The sequence below is a fragment of the Ursus americanus genome, chromosome 3 (genome assembly GCF_024610735.1).
Source record: "Ursus americanus isolate L20-20 chromosome 3, mUrsAme1.1.p, whole genome shotgun sequence".
NCBI lineage: Eukaryota > Metazoa > Chordata > Mammalia > Carnivora > Ursidae > Ursus > Ursus americanus.
In genome coordinates, this window is record NC_142129.1 from 52234646 (window position 1) to 52251395 (window position 16750).

Below are 16750 nucleotides of genomic sequence, written 5' to 3' on the forward strand. Positions count from 1 at the left end.
TAACGTACAGAGATGTTGAATCACTCTGTTGTAGACCTAAACCGAATGTAGCATCATTTTCAACTATACTCAAAAAAAAAAAAAAAATCAAACTAGTGAGGAAAGAGTAAGTTTGACCCACTTCAGAGACTAGGAACTTACAGAGCAAAAGTAAAAACAAAAAACAAACAAGCAACCCCACCTTCAAATAAAACATTACCACCAAAGTGAGAGAAATTTTAATTTCAAATTTCTTGAGGGGTTCTTCAGAAAATCAGCTTTTACTTCTTTTGACTCTTACGAACACTCCTGCCATCTCTTACTAGAAAATAATGTTCTCACCAAGAAAGGGAGATATCATAAAATTCCATGTATAATTATAGCACTGCTGAAGGTTAAAGAAAACCACAGAGCCCATTGATGAAAACTATATGAAGTACCAACAAAACAGTCAACTTAATGGGCATCTGGGAGACTCAGTTGGTTAAGCGTCTGCCTGCAGCTCAGGTCATGATCTCACTGTCCTGGGATCAGGCAGTATTGGGATCCCTGCTCAGCGGTGAGTCTGCTTTTCCCTATACCTCTGCCGTCCCCCTGCTTGTGTGTGCACTCTCTCTCAAATAAATAAAATCTCAAAAAAAAGTCAACTTAAAATGTCTCGAGTTTAATTTTTGAAAAAAATTTAAGAATTGTAAAATAAAGATTTTCAAAAATTTTATAGAAAATAAAAGATTACTCCAAAATTTCTGTCATGTGAGTGATAAATTACCCAGCACCTGTATTTCCAAAGCAGTTTTAATGGGATATAAAAAGCAAGCCAAAGGAACAAAAAGCCCCTCACCTGCTTGGAGAGGAGCCCCCTGCAGAGCGTGTACAACGTAACGAACTTGCGGGCTAATGAGCGAGCGTCTGCAAACCCTTCAGCAACTAACATGATTTCACAGATTAGCTCAATGTCAGGGGCCACCATGGCACAGGGCCTAAAATGTAAGTAAGAAATTTAGCTTATTAATGTTATAAGGTACTAAGTACAAATTGCTGAAATCAACTGATTAATTTGTATCCACATTCTCACCATTCCCAAGCAGCTCACAATTACCCCTGTCCATCACAGTTAATGAGACCCTTCACTTCAACTAAAAAACGTCCTGTTTGTTACTAGATACGTAGAAAACTTTGGAATGTGTGTAAATGGCAGAGGAATGGGCATAGAAGTTTAAGGGAAATCTGTGGTATATCCAGGAAACTCCTACAAATTGTCATTGCAGAAAGAGGAGTGATACTTGGTGCTAGAGGCCACCTTTACCCGTGGCCAGCGCTTGGGTGGTCAATGTCTAATGACCAGCTCTGCAAAATCTAGCATCAGCGGATTTCCACGGAATAAACATCTCCACCATGGCTAACTTCCATCTATCAACACATGGCTAAACATGAGCCTGGGAAGAGATGCCCAATAGCACACCACCAAGGAAACAAAATAGAGAGAACCTAAGAGCATCAATATTAACCAGACAGAGAAATTCAATTAGGCAGTGATGCGCTGTGAGTACTTGTCACCTTTGTTTCAAATATAACCACATGTTCATATAATTTAGTTTCTATCAGTGGCTGAACTCAACAACAAACTCAAAAATTTCATGTAAATCTAATCAGCATCTCTTTCTTTTTTTTTTTTTTTAAAGATTTTATTTCTTTATTTGACAGAGATAGAGACAGCCAACGAGAGAGGGAACACAAGCAGGGGGAGTGGGAGAGGAAGAAGCAGGCTCATAGAGGAGGAGCCTGATGTGGGGCTCGATCCCATAACGCCGGGATCATGCCCTGAGCCGAAGGCAGACGCTTAACCGCTGTGCCACCCAGGCGCCCCTCAGCATCTCTTTCTAATCAGCATACCAGCGAGTTCTGGTATACTGCTGTCTCAGGCCAGCTTGGTTAGACTTTTAAGATAAAAAATTTACCGAAACATAACGTTTAAATCATAACATTCAACAATCTAGATAATGTGGAGAGATGTCTTAAAAGATGCAAATTATCAAAACTAATTCAAGAAGAAAAAAAAATCTGAACAACTCCATGTCTACTAAAGAAATGAGTTTAGCATGGAAAAAAAACTGCCACCAAGAAAAATTTAGGTCCAGATGGCTTCCCTGACTAATTCTATCATATATTTAAGGGGTAAATAATACCAATCCTACACAAACTCTGAAGAAAATGGCCAACTCATTACACAAGGTCAGCATTACCCTAATGCCAAAACCAGATAAAGATAATACAAGAAAGGACACTACAGACCAATATCCTTCTTGGCATAGATGTTAAAATCCTCAACAAAGTAGCAGCATATTGAATCCAGCAACAAATAGAATAGTATAATAGTATCCTGAGCAAGTGGAGTTTATCCCAGGAATGCAACTTTGAGGAATTGCTTAGCACTTGAAACATCAATCAATATTATTCAGTACATTAATACAAAGAAGGCCAAAACCACATGAAAACTATAGAACAAAACTTCTGGAAGAAAACATACCTGAAAACTTTTGCAATATGGGACTAGTCAAACTTTCTTCACTAGCATATTTTTAAAAGCCAAATCGATAAATTCCATTTCACCAAATTTAAAACTTCTGTCTTTGATGGATACCATTAAGAAAATTAAAAGGCAAGCTACAAGTTAAGAGAGAAATATTTGCGATATATGAATTTAACAAAGGAAGCCTGCACAGTACAGCACTCCACAGAAGTGAAGTGTGGGAATGGCCAGGAAGGTATGTGAGAAAATGTTCAACATCATTAGCCATCATGGAAATGCAGCAAACTAAACCCACAATGACATACCAGTACATATCTATTAGATAGGCTAAAACAAGTAAGACTGAATACACTAAGTTTTGATAAGAACGCAGAGCAAGTGAAATTCTCACACAGTGATGGTGAGACTGTAACATATTACAACCACCTTAGAAACCAGACTGGCAGCTTCTGATAACGTCAAACACACATTTGCCATGAGGCTGTCGTTCATAGATATTTACCCAAAAGAAAATGTATGTTCACACAAAGATCGTAGATGAATGTTCATAGCAGCTTTATTCCAAGGAGCCCCAAACTGGAAACAACCCAAATGTCCATCACCTGGTGAATGGATACACAAATTGTAGTATGTCTCCACAACAGAACACCAACCAGCTACACAAAGGAACTACTGCGAACTCGACTCGGAGGAACCCCCAAACCTTAATGTTCAAGCAAAGAGGCTAAGTCAAGCAAGTACATACTGTATGGATTCACTTAGCGTGAACCCTAGGAAAGACAAATTTAACCTCTGGGCCCAGAAAGCACAACCTGAGGTGTGGGGGGTTCATTTCAAAGAGGCACAACTTCCAGCTGTGTTGGAAATACTCCACATCCTGATGGCGGTGATGTTTTCACGAACTGCACCCGTGCACGCATGCACTTACATGAAATGACGCCTCAACAACGTTCGTTTACGATAGGAGTTCAACCTAACTGGTTCAGATAGAGCCCAGCTTCCCTGATGGACTTCAGTAAGTGTATATATTGGTGAAATATTTTTGGAAAGCAAGTCATCAGTAGATATTTTAATCTTTCACCAGGTAGTTCCACGGGTAGAAAGCTATTCTGGGTAATAATCTGAAATAGGCAACTTTTCATGTGAAGAGGTGTTTATGGCCTGCTCTCTTATGATCATAGAAAACCGAAGAGAAAAACACAAACCCTTCATGTCAGACAATAGGGAATGGTTAAGAAATTATGGACAAGCCATGAAAGAGACTGTTTTGAAGCTACATAAAAGAGCATTTCCAAGGAATTTCCAACAATACGATCAACTGCTTATGTCAAAATATTAAATCAGAAATAAATAAAAATCATACCAAACCTCATATCTCAACTCCATAAAATCTAAATTATAAAAGAGCCAGAAAAAAAATACCACAATCATTTCTGGGTGGTAAAGCTGTTACCTTTTATTCTTTTCCGTATGTTCCAAATATTCTGTCATCAGTAAAAAAAATTTGTAATAAAAATATTATCACAAAAGAGCTGGTATTAACCGTTCGAATGCACCATGTGACTTCTAAGTAACGATTTTAAGTTCTGGCTTCATATTTCCAAAGAGTTACTTTATCATGATGAAAGTTCTCGCTATCAGGGAATCCCAAAGAAATAATAAGGAGTTTTCCATGGGAATTCTCAAGGAAAAACAAATCATTTAACAGTGCAAACCAGCAACGTTAGGTGGCATGAGTGTTCCAGATGCTAAACCACAAAGCTTAACACTTGCCTGAAAAGAGCTTTGAGATTTTCCGGTAATTCCGTTCGACCAGCATATCCTGGGTTCATAGTAATAAATATTCCAACCGATGGCTTCAGCATGATGGCTTCCCCAAGAAATACAAACCTACCGTAAGAAGAATGTTGATGGAATTAAATGTGTTCCTTGAATGTGAATACACATTGACAAATGCAAACCATTGCAAAATGCAAATTATTATTAGGGAGCTGTTGATTCCCGGTGATTTTCTTTAAAACTCATATGCATACATATTCTGAAGATGTTTTGAAGCATGTTGATTAAATATGCACTCCCTTCCCCACCAAGAGTTACAACTAGGGGAAGTACCCTTTTCTATTTTGGCAGAGCCATAGAGGCTGGAATATAAAAATGAGGACTTGACTGCTTTAACAGTTACTGAAAGGTGATGTCATTTCTGCCTTCATTGTCGGCTGTGATTCTTCGAAAAGGATACCGCAAAGACAGAAAATACTCATGTTAAGAGGAGAGAGCGGCTTCTTTGTTCAGTCTTCATTTTGCCTATTTGCTCACCCTCCCCCTTCACTCCCTCCTACCCTTCCTCCTATTTATTCAGCAAGTAGCTGTTGACTACCATGGAGAGACAGAAGAGCGTGGTGGTTATGACAGAGAGCTCCAGACTGTGAGCATTCAGAGACCAGTTCTACCACTTTAGACACGTGCCGTTCCCTCAACTCATAAGAAGGAAAGGGGGTGGATGAGAATATTACCCACCTTATTGGATTATATGAGGATTAAAAGAGATCATGCATATAAAAGGCTACGAGGACAATGCCCAGAAGATGGTAGATACTCAACAGATGTTAGCTATGACTGTTGCTATTATCATCACTTACAGGCTTTGGGGAAGCTGTGAAAGATTTGTAGGAAGATCTGCAAGGGCCCAGTTAGACTGCTGATGGCTAGGGCCGTGGAATGGGCAAGGGACGGAGGAGCCAAAGTGAAGGACAAGTAGAAGGAAACTTTCAAATGAGGGGTAATGACAAAGTATAAGATTTTCTCTTGCTGAGAAAGAAAAGGGATGAAGTGGTCAAGGACCTGGGCCTATGTCACAGAATAGAGAGCGGAAAGAGCCAGCCACAATTTTTAGGACTAAGAGCTTCTGAGATACTCAACAGCTAAGAGAAGATGGATTTTGTGTAGCCAAGGGAAGAATGGAGAAACCTTCATTCACAGCCTAGCAGGCCAGGGAAGGCAGACAGGCCTGGCAGGGCTGCTCGCAGAGAGGAAACTACTGCAACAGAGTCCCCGGCCGCTCGCCCGTGAGACATAGCAGGAAGAGCCACAGTCAAGAGTGTGGACTTTGAGGGGGCAGAGCCCGCAAGAGGCTGGTAGGCTTCACCAAGGCCTGGTCCCACTGAGTAAATCCTCAGATGTAAAGAGCATGTAGTAAAATACATGAGATCATGAAGAAGCCTAGCCATCTGTGCATGGGCCAGCAAGAGATGAGCAGGTGCAAGTCCCATCTGCACAGACGTGGACAAAGAGGACGCTATCGGGAAGTATGGCTGGGAGTGGCCAGAAGTCCTTGCATGGATCAGTTAGGTAAGGCTCCAGAAGAGAGGATGGCCTCACACAACATCTAGGTTACATCAAATGTAAGATTTTGACTAAAAACTAAAATATGCCTGGGAGGGGGGTCAAAGAGGAAAGAATCTGGGGCGCCTGGGTGGCTCAGTCGTTAAGCGTCTGCCTTCGGCTCAGGGCGTGATCCCAGAGTCCTGGGATCAAGCCCCGCATCGGGCTCCATGCTTTGCTGGGAGCCTGCTTCTTCCTCTCCCACTCCCCCTGCTTGTGTTGTGTTCCCTCTCTCGCTGGCTCTCTCTCTCTCTAATAAATAAATGAAATCTTAAAAAAAAAAAAAAAAAAGAGGAAAGACTCTAACTTCTCTAACATAGCCTTAGAGGAGGGGCAGGGAAGGCAACAGACACGTGGTCAACTGGCAACCGATATCCGAGAGCCATGCAGCAGCAGGATTGAGAGGTTTTCTAAGAGGTGAAAATATCCAGATATTACCTACAATAACTGGAAACCTTATAATAGAGTCATAGCTTCAAGGGGCTAGATGAACCTTCCTTCATTGGGAGACTGAAGTGTTTCTGTGGACAAGACAGCTAGCTAAGCAAAATACCCTAAGAAGTGGGGTAAGTAGGTAGGCCAGAAAAATGAGATTGCCTTGTCTATGAAAAATGTTACAGGGAAAACCACAATTGAGTACTATAATTCTTTTTTTTTTTTAACAAATTTTTTTTTTTTTTTTTTTTTTTTTACAGAGATAGAGCCAGCGCAGGGAGGAGGAGAGGGGGAGGGAGAGGGACAAGCAGACGTCACCAGCATGGAGCCTGACGCAGAGCTCCACCTCATGACCCTGAGATCATGACCTGAGCCAAAACCAAGAGTTGGACACTTAACCGACTGAGCCACCCAGGCACCTCTATAATACTTATTTCTCAAATTAAGCCAACAGACCCCAAGTGCCAGTCATGTTTTATCTTTCAAAGCATGGCACCATGTTGAGAAGTTCCTAGGCTCTGGAGATACTTGGGCAGTTTCTGAAGTAACTGAGGAACCAGGAGAGTGCGTGGGTGTTACCTACTGTGAGGGAGCAATGAGCAAGCAGGGGTTGCTAGAGACGAGGATTTCGATTTTGGATCTGTTGAATCTAACAGGCCCACACACCATCAAGTGGAGTCTTGGGATGCCCCTAGAGGCACAGTCTTCGGAGCTGTAGGTATCAGAGAAACAAAGTCTGGGCATCCGGCAGCCAGCAGCAAACAGATGATTCTCAAAGCCACGTGATGGGGTGAAATCATGAAGGGAACGAGACCCAAAGACTGAGGCCTGTGGCATCCAATATTAATAAGGCCAGGAAACGCTAACAAGGAAAAAGAACAGCAAACACTGACACAGGGCTTACTGCGTGTGAGACACTTGTGCAAGCGTTCTGTATTTAGCTAGCATCGTCATCTGCATGGCAGCCACTGTTTTCCAATTTTGCAGAGGACAAGAAACAAGAGCAGGAGCCTCCCTGAGGGTGGGAGAAGACCAGCAGGCTGTTGGGATTCTGGAACTACGTGAAGAAGTGTGCCCAGCAGAAGGGAGGGACCAGGTTTGTCCAATGCCGCCAGAAGGTCCAGTTAGATCGCGACTGAGAACCGGTAACTGGATTTAGCACTGTCAAGGGCATTTATTTTTTTCAGTATTAATGTGGTACACGTCTGTTGTAGTCAACAATTAAAAAACCACTGATAAAAAAAATGGGAGAAGAATGATTCAAACTCATTCTTCAAAATAAACCCGTCTCTCTTCTTTAACACATTTCCTGAGACAGGGAGAGGCAGCAAGAGAAGGGCAAGATGAGGCTGACTGCCTTACTTCATGGTCCTCTTCAGATCCGTAACAACAGAGAAGTCATGCGCTACTCACCTCCTTTTCCTGTTTCTGATGGCATCGTGTATCAGTTTCACTTGTACGGCCACCACGGACAGGACTTCCACAGAAATTCGATTGAACTCATCAAAGCAGCCCCAAGCCCCTGTCTGCACCAATCCCTTGTAGATATTTCCTATGGACTAAATCACAGAGCAAGGCATTAAGAGTTCAACAGAAGAGGGTTTTGAGCTCTTAGTTTCACTCATTCCAAATCGGAGATAATATCGTCAGAAATGTAACATTTTCTAACTCACTCACTTTGTAGTCCATTTGCTCTGAGCAGTTGAATACGTAAACCATCATGCCAAGGGCACGTCCAAGATCTTTGGTGGTTTCTGTTTTCCCCGTACCGGCTGGGCCAGCTGGAGCTCCACTCATGGTTAAATGAAGTGACTGAGTTAAAGTGATGTAACACCTTCAAACCATTGACAGCACAAATATTACAGTCTAATATGAGATTTTTAAAGAACATTAGGGGCAATCTAATTTTTTCTTTAGTTTAAGAAGTCGGGCTCTAGAATATAGTACTAACACACAATACTGATATACCCTTGATTTGTTCATGGCAATAACAAGAGTCAGAATAATATTTCCTATGGAATTTAATTTTAGGTTGGCTATTTAAAAATAACAAAGCACATTCTGCTTTGTCTCATTTCCTAAGAACTACGCATCAATACAAATAACACGTGATTCCCAATGCTACTGAATTTCTGATGTGTCTGGGTAGAGATACTATTAATATGGCAGACAACATTCCAAACTATTGTTTATAAAAGAAAAACAGAAATCTTGGATGATGAATAAATTAAACATTGACTTCATTAAACTGCTATTTAATACATTTATATGTATTTACGTATCTATGCAGAGTATGCAAATATATACATAGTTCAATGTATAAAGCAAATATACAAAAGGCATTTCACATTAAAATATGTCAGGAATTCACTTTGAATGTGTTGCCACATGCATTCAGATTATGAAAATACCTATTTTTGCAGGAAAGATTCAGAGGTTCTCAGACTGAGGAGAATTATGCAAAGACAGAATCTGATACTTGTAAAAGAAGAAAAAACTAACAAATGGCAAGGATCTAATATGAGATTTCCATAAATTATTTTTGTCTTAGTATGGACAGTGGACCTAAAAAAAAAAAAAAAAAAAAAAAGACATTCGCACAGAGGCCTGAAGACCAGGGACTAGGGTCTATTTGCCAATCATCAGATGTTAATCTTAAATAAGTCTTTTCACATCATTTCCAGTCATTTCTCCTCCATAATAAGAGATTTCTTGTAGGGCTACGTTAAGAATGCCCCAGGTAAATGGCTTACGAAATCCAGAGTACAATGCAAATAGAAGCAGTCACTTAGGACAATGTAAAGCGTTTCTGTGTTTTATGGCCCGCACATGTTTAGTTGCATCTCACAATGCATACAGAATGGAGAGACCCCTGAATTAGGAATTAGAGCGTTTTTTATAGTGTAGTCTACCCCCACCAGCATCTTTTCTTGTGGTTCCAAGTTTTGGCTGAACAGGCGGCTATCTGCTGCAGACGACCTTTGCTACCACCTAGCTGCCCAGTGACCAAGCTCCAACCGACACACTGTGTGCTGAGATGCCGTGTACATGTCCCACAACGCCCCCTTCTAGAAGTTTTGCCCTTGTTCCCCGGCTGACACAAAGCGGGAAGTCACATGTGGCACGTGGGCCATGGCCCGGGCTACACGGCAGAACCACCCGCTCCTGGACTGGGTCACAAGGGCCCCGCCAGCCTGTATGACCGCAGCCCTCGGATCCTGGGTCTCTCGGCAACAGCTTGGCCTTCTGCTCCTGCCAGGCCACCTGTGCTCCCACCTGTATCTCTCTCGGTGACACGCGGCCAACCTACGTCTCTCAACCTGCCCACGCAGGGAAGCAGCCCGCCGACCACACAAAGGGAAGGGTGACATCAAATGAGATGTAATGAGCGTGTCTGAAAGGCATTACTGCGCTAACGGAAACAATCCGTACGCAGCCCAAAAGGCGAAATGGAAAAGAAAGGTGCGCAAAGGGAACATCTTCCGCAGCACCACTCACTCCACCAGAAGGAACATTCAGCTCCCTTTTCACTTGCAAATAAACCACACAGTGATTTTTTTAATTTAAAAAGCCACTAAGCTATTAGTCCTCATGTATTGGCACACTGTCAAGTGTCTCTTTCCTTTGCCTCCTACACCCTGTGCCTCCCCTCCTTCTCAGCTTTATTTATCATGGCGAGCATGCAGGAGACTCAGCATTTGCAGTTTTGATGATTCTCGAGGTGATTTTGTAAAGGTTCAAGTTTTAATTCCTCACGCTGAAAGGTGTACATAAATTAACCAATTAAGATAGTGAACAATGTGTTTCAGTTAGAGATAAGTCAAAGAGAACTGAATTAGAAAAACAGAACTACAGGGGCGCCTGGGTGGTTCAGTCGGTTAAGCATCTGACTCTTGGTTTTGGCTCAGGTCATGAGCCCAGGGTCATGGGATCGAGCCCCAGAGTCTGGCTCTGAGCTCAGCAGGGAGTCTGCTCAAGATTCTCTTTCTCCCTCTCCCTCTGACCCTGTCCCCGCGCTCGTGTGTGCTCTCTCAAATAAATCTTAAAAAAAAAAAATGAAAAACAGATTTACAGTTGATCAGTGATGAACTCACCGGCAGAGTAATACAAGCAAGAACAATCATAAAGCTAGTGGCAGAATTCCACGGACTTCCCAGGACCACCGAGACGAGCCAGCTTTACTGACATATTTAAAACTGTCTACACTTTCATTCCCAGATTAATGGTATGGTATGGTGAGACTTCATAACTGGGAACACTCCTGTGATTTTGAGATGTTTTTTCTTTCAGGAATGCCAACGAATCAATGTGCACCACCCCCCCCCCGCAGAGGCTGGAATATTGACAGAGAATTCCTGATTAATGGGACATATGCTTATCTCTACAGCATTCCGACCATATGGATATATGACTTAGAGACAAGTGGCAATGAACTTGTAATAATGGTAACCCCCTGTCCCTTGACATACTTGAGCCACACTGGCTCTGTATCTATCTCTTGACCTGGCCAACCTCCTTCCCATCTTAGCAACTTTGCACTTGTCTCTGCTTGTCACTTTCTGCCCCAGGATGTTTGCATAGCTTCCTCAGTATCACTTAGGCCCCAGCTCACACAATCTATAGTGGACTCTCCATTCAAGATCCTTTGTAACCTATCACCATGTTTTATTTTAGTCGTAGCATATATTATCACCTAAAATAACTATGCTGACTTGTTTATTGTTCCTCTTCATCCCCAGCCACTCACGTGCCACAGTCAACTAGAAAGAGCATTCTAGGAGACCAGGAACCCTGCCTGTTCAACTGTGGAGGAATACTCCACACCGTGCCTCCTAAGTGTTTGTTAAATTGTTTAACAGATCAATGTTCCCACTCTTTTCTTCCTTTCACCGTAGGTAACCCTTCCAAAATGAATCTACATGTAGGCGATTCCTATGTTTACACTTTTGATAAAGGGATGCAGGGGTGGGAGGTGGTTGCAAACCCTGGTATCGGGATGTTAGCCACAGATAAGCAGAGAGAATGGACGCAGAGATCAAGCACGCTGTCCTCCACCATATTGCTCTGTGCGTGATTTCATGATTTGTATACCGGCTTGTGTCTACACTTCTGCTGCTCTAACTGGGTTCTCTTGAACTTATCCCTAACTGAAGTCAGCATCTGCTATGTCGCTTCATGAGTTCATTACACACAGCTTTCATACCTTCCATTCTACTCCCTTCCGTTCCATCTCACACACCTTTACCCACGCGGGGGGACTTTTCCAGCTCGCTTTTTCCCATCTGACTCCAACTTATCACTCTTACCTGTCAGTTAGAGGAGTGATCACCAACCGAGGACTGTTTCCTAAATATTCATAGAAGTACTGGAACTGGGCATCACAAATATTCACAAAGCAGTGTTTCTGGACATCCTCCCACTGGTGACGAAGTTGAGACAGCCAAGCAAAGGCCTGGGGACTGACAACCTGAAAACATCACATGGTCATCACATACAGGGCACTGATAATTTGGAGGCAGCAAATTATTACTCGAATCAATGATGCTGATTCACATCTCTAAACTCCCACAAAAGGGCCCTGTCAAGTTGCAGCTGCATGTGGATGGTTCAATACTTAATCAGAAATACAAAGTCATCAAAGTCTTCATTTTAAGAAGGCTTTTACTGTAAAACAACATCAATTTGTTCAAGCAAGGCTTTTTTCCCCTTTTAGGAATCAGCCCAGGGGATCCGATCACTTTTCTAACTTTATGCTCATATCACTGAAATCAGAGGGAAAAACACACTCTGTAGTAAAACACATAACCCGTAATTTCCACATGTCAGAGATATAAACAAACTGTACCTTCAACAAAGTCCATTCTAAAGCCAGTTTTACTTTTAGGACAGAGATTTCCCATTTCATTTTTCATTCCATCAAATTACAGTATTTTTTTAATGCTGTTCTTTATCTTACTCAAGCCTATTCATTCTTTCTCCATTTTGAAAAAATAATTTCAGTCTCATACATTTGTGACCCTACGATTTCTGGGGGACCATTTCAGTTACCACAGTTATTATCTACTACATGTTCTGACATCTACATAAACGCCAAAACTGCACATTTGTGCACATTAGATGATCAGAAATTAGGCAAAGTCTTTACCTCTTTGAGTACAAAGGACATGTTTTAAATCCTAATTTATCCTACCGCAAGTAATGTACTACCACTGATAAAACATAATAAAATATGGAAAAAGGTATAAGGTCATAGTCAAAGAACAGTTCTCAATGGTTCATCACCAAAATGAGAATACATGGTAAGTGGCACTTTGCAAGGATCAGTTTTGGATGAGCAACGGTCCAGAACTTGGAGGAAGAAGTATTTTGTCCATTTATGGCTTACACCAAGAAGCACTGCTTGCACTTTCTGGAGAGAATTAAAATTCACTTTGATTTTAATAAATTGAAAAAGAACTAGCAAAACAACAAGAAACATCTCCAAACACATATATGCATTCAAATTGAGAAAGGAATGGTCTTGCTTTAGGGTACCAGCCCCCAAGACAAGAAACGGGGTGTGGGGAAAGTAGCTGATAGGCATGATAAATCAATACTGCTTAGGAGACAAGCACACTTGTGACATTTCTAAGTAGGAATGTATTTTAGAGAAAAGCTAAGAAAATTCTCCTTTCACATTAAACACTGCCAGTATTTAAGAGACACAAAGGGTTTGTAAAAAGATAAGAAGGATATTAATGCCCTGAAAGGATTAGAAAATGACTTCTCTAAAGTCTGTCATTTAGCCTTAAAAAGACAAGGGGTGACCAATATTTCCTTCTTCAAAACAAAGGCACAGAGTTGGAAGCCACAGAGGCAATAATCACAGGCCAAAGGACCAAGATGACATATAGACAGGTAAACAAACACGGTGACTTCATGAGGTTCTCCTATCCTGGGTTAACTATTTGGGTGACATGTATTAGAGGTTCCTGACTTGGAGAAACTCTGGGATACCACTTGGGCTAACTCTCACGAAGATAACTAGCTAACTCAAATCAAAGCCACTCTTAGTAAGTACAACTAACTTCATAGGACTAATTAAAAATACACAACATAAAAAAATGACTTCCTTACAAGTACGCGTGATAATAAAAACTACTTTTGGGAAACAAACAAAAATACATGGAATTTCTATGAAAAACTTGCCTTCTGAGATATAAGCTTGGCCACCACATCTCTGGCATGGACGTCGATGGTACAAATTGTCATGATCTTCTGCCTCTCTCCAGGTAGAAGTTCTCCCAGTAAAAGCGCAATCAGGGTGTTCAACTGAGAAATCTAGAAGAAATTGTGTAAAAAGATAAAGATTACAAATATGGAGTCTAACAGCCCAACAAGTCTTCTTATTTGTGAAGAGCCCTCTAGTTTACAAAATCATTTCAAATATGTATCTCAGCTAGCCCTCAAACATCCAGGGGGGAGGAGAGAAAGGAAGGGATGTTATTAATTATATTTAATTAATTAATCAATTAATTAATAATAAATATTATAACCCCCACCCATACCCCCTTGAGCTGAGACTCAAGGGAAATGCCTGAGTAATGACAAAGCCAGAGGTCTGCAGCAAGGTTTCCTGGCTGCACTGAACTGACTCTCCATCCTCAGGATGATGAGTCCACAACTTTGCTGGGATAGAAAAGATGACAAATTTTAAAAGGTCAAATTGAGCTAACCTCTGTAAAAGTACATTAAGAACTAAATATCAAGTTGTCTTTTTGTTTGGTTTTTGTTATTTGGGTTTTTTTTTTAAGATTTATTTATTCATTGTAGAGAGAGAAAAAGAGACAGAGAGAGTGAGTGCTGGATGGACAGAGAGAAGGAGAGAAAGAATCCTTAAGCAGACCCTCACTGAGTGTGGAACCTGATGTGGGACTCGATCGCACGACCCTGAGATCATGACCTGAGCTGAAACCAAGAGTCAGATGCTTAACCAACGGAGCCACTCAGGTGCCCCATTATTTGGGGTTTTTTTGTTTGTTTTTGCATAGCAGATAGGTTGGTAGGAAAATATTTAAAATGTATAGCTGAAGACTATTGCCCTAATTCTTCTTACTCATACCCCTATTCTTAGGTCCACTGATTTCTTACATCACTATTTTTCAAACTACAGGTCTCTTTTCATAGAATGTAAGGGAACAAAATGGAACGATGGGGAATAGAAAATGCTGCATTACAGAAGAATAAGTATGGTTTTGTGAAACTTTCGGTTTCTGTTGAGTACGTATACATACGTGTGTAAACTAGATCTGATACAAAATATTTCTCGCTGTTGTGTCCGAAAGCTTTTAAAGATACTCACTTAGGGGACCATTTTGTTGGCGTGCTTATTTATTCAGAGCACGCCTGCTTTATACAAGGCTTCTCCGACACTCCCCCAGTTCTGCCCTATTTCAGGGTAACGCAGAGTAAAACAATACTGCCTTTTCCTTTTTTGCTCTGCAAAGGACCGTCCATTGCAAACTGTTAGCTCCTGAGAGAACTGGTAATGAGTGACTATGACACATCACCAGAGGCTCTCAAACCTTTGGGGCCTACCGTCAAAATCACGCTCCCCATGGCACTATTATCACATCCCAGAAAACAGCCCGCACCGCAGACTTCCCTGAGCCTGCAGGGCAGCTGAGCTGGAGAAGGGGAAGCAGCCTAGTGAGGACGCACAAGGCAGGCAGAGCGACAGTAACCGCGACACGCGCGGAGCCAGCCACCAGCCAGGTTGTCCTTATCATTCCATTCAATCTTCACAAAAACTGATTACTGGGGGCGCCTGGGTAGCGCAGTCGTTAAAGCGTCTGTCTTCGGCTCAGGGCGTGATCCCAGTGTTCCAGGATCGAGTCCCACATCGGGCTCCTCCGCTGGGAGCCTGCTTCTTCCTCTCTCACTCGCCTGCTGTGTTCCCTCTCTCGCTGGCTGTCTCTCTGTCACATAAATAAATAAAATCTTAAAAAAAAAAAAAACTGATTACTATCCTAACTTTGCAGATGAGGAAACTGAGTCACAAGCGTAATAGCATGAGAGGGGTAATTCATTTTTTTTAGAAGATTTTATTTATTTGAGAGAGAGAGAGAGAGAGCCCAAGCAGGGGGAGCAGAAGGCAGAATGAGAGGGAGAAGCAGACTGCCTGCTAAGCAGGGATCCCAATGTAGGACTCGATCCCAGGACCCCAGGATCATGACCTGAGCCAAAGGCAGGCGCTCAACCAACTGAGCCACCCAGGCGCCCCAGGAGGGGTAATTCAAATCCAGACAGTCTGCCTTCAGAGCCTGACCTCTTACTGGTCCCATCACTTAAAGAGCCACCCACCACCTGTGAGGCAGAGAAACTGTCCAAGAGACATTCCAGAGGGACTTAAAACCAAACACAATGGAAGGTTGGTTCAAAGGAATAAAATGTGTGTACTTTAGACATTCAGAATATACAACATCCTTATAACCATTTATCTGCTTTTAATACTTTACATCTATAAAATGTAGCCACATGATTAAAAAAAAAAAAAAACAGAGGTGATCACTATTTCACAGACGGCACGTTCAGTGTACCTGAGATTTTAGGTTCCGTGAGGCACATCTGTGTCTGTCTAGTACACTCCTTTGTCCCCAGAGCCCTCAAGGAGCTAGCTGTCGAACAGCAGGCACTCAGTGTTTGCTGAGTACATTACTGAATGTACGTTATTAGCTTATGCACATCCAAGTTTGCCAACAAAGTTCATATGCATGTTGGTTAGAAGAGAGGTATTCTGGCATTGGCTATTTTCTCATCTGGGTCAAGATATCCAGTCTGTAGAGTGTCAATTCTTACACCAGTTCCAGTATTTAGTTTAAAACAATGGGCTATAGGAACAGTAATAATACCTTATGCCTTGTAAGAACATTTATAATTCCAAGTGCTTTCACATGCATTGTCTTGTCTGAGACTCCTACACCCTGTGATTTCGCCATTATTGATTCATTTGTCACCAAAGTTCAGTCAAGTGAAAGAGGATTAAAAATATAACTCGTCAACAGTATCTGCTCGGCATTCTATGTTGGGGATCTGATGTTGTCTCTCAGGATTCCATATACCCGGCAATGCTCTCTCGTAATAAAATTCTGTACCCACAAAAATAAAGTTATAAAATGCCTATCACTTGGGCGGCAGCATCAGGCACTACGACCATCTGGTCATACTATGAATGCATACATGTTTATGGCCTGTGACATATAACACATACCTGGGCAGCTTTAAAGAAATGCCTTCTCATACAATCAGCACTTCCTCTTGCCCTTCATCAAAGCAGTGTTACGTCATACTCTGTGAGGGTCAGGCATGTCTGCCTCAAGTCAACAGCCGAGCCCCACCTTGAAACTCAAAGGGCTGTTCTCCTTGTACACCTTGCCTTTGGCTGGA

General features: G+C 41.9%; 1 protein-coding gene across 1 annotated transcript in view; it reads right to left on the reverse strand.

The window, feature by feature from the left end:
- DNAH11 (dynein axonemal heavy chain 11) overlaps window positions 1-16750 on the reverse strand; it is a 307801-nt gene that overhangs the window by 187467 nt on the left and 103584 nt on the right. Inside the window, exons 31-36 of the mRNA XM_087860989.1 lie at window positions 13514-13645; window positions 11632-11792; window positions 8003-8159; window positions 7739-7884; window positions 4283-4399; window positions 821-959 (exon numbers count right to left, since the gene is read on the reverse strand). Of these exons, the coding sequence (XP_087717115.1) occupies window positions 821-959; window positions 4283-4399; window positions 7739-7884; window positions 8003-8159; window positions 11632-11792; window positions 13514-13645 (852 nt within the window). The remainder of the gene's footprint in view (window positions 1-820; window positions 960-4282; window positions 4400-7738; window positions 7885-8002; window positions 8160-11631; window positions 11793-13513; window positions 13646-16750) is intronic.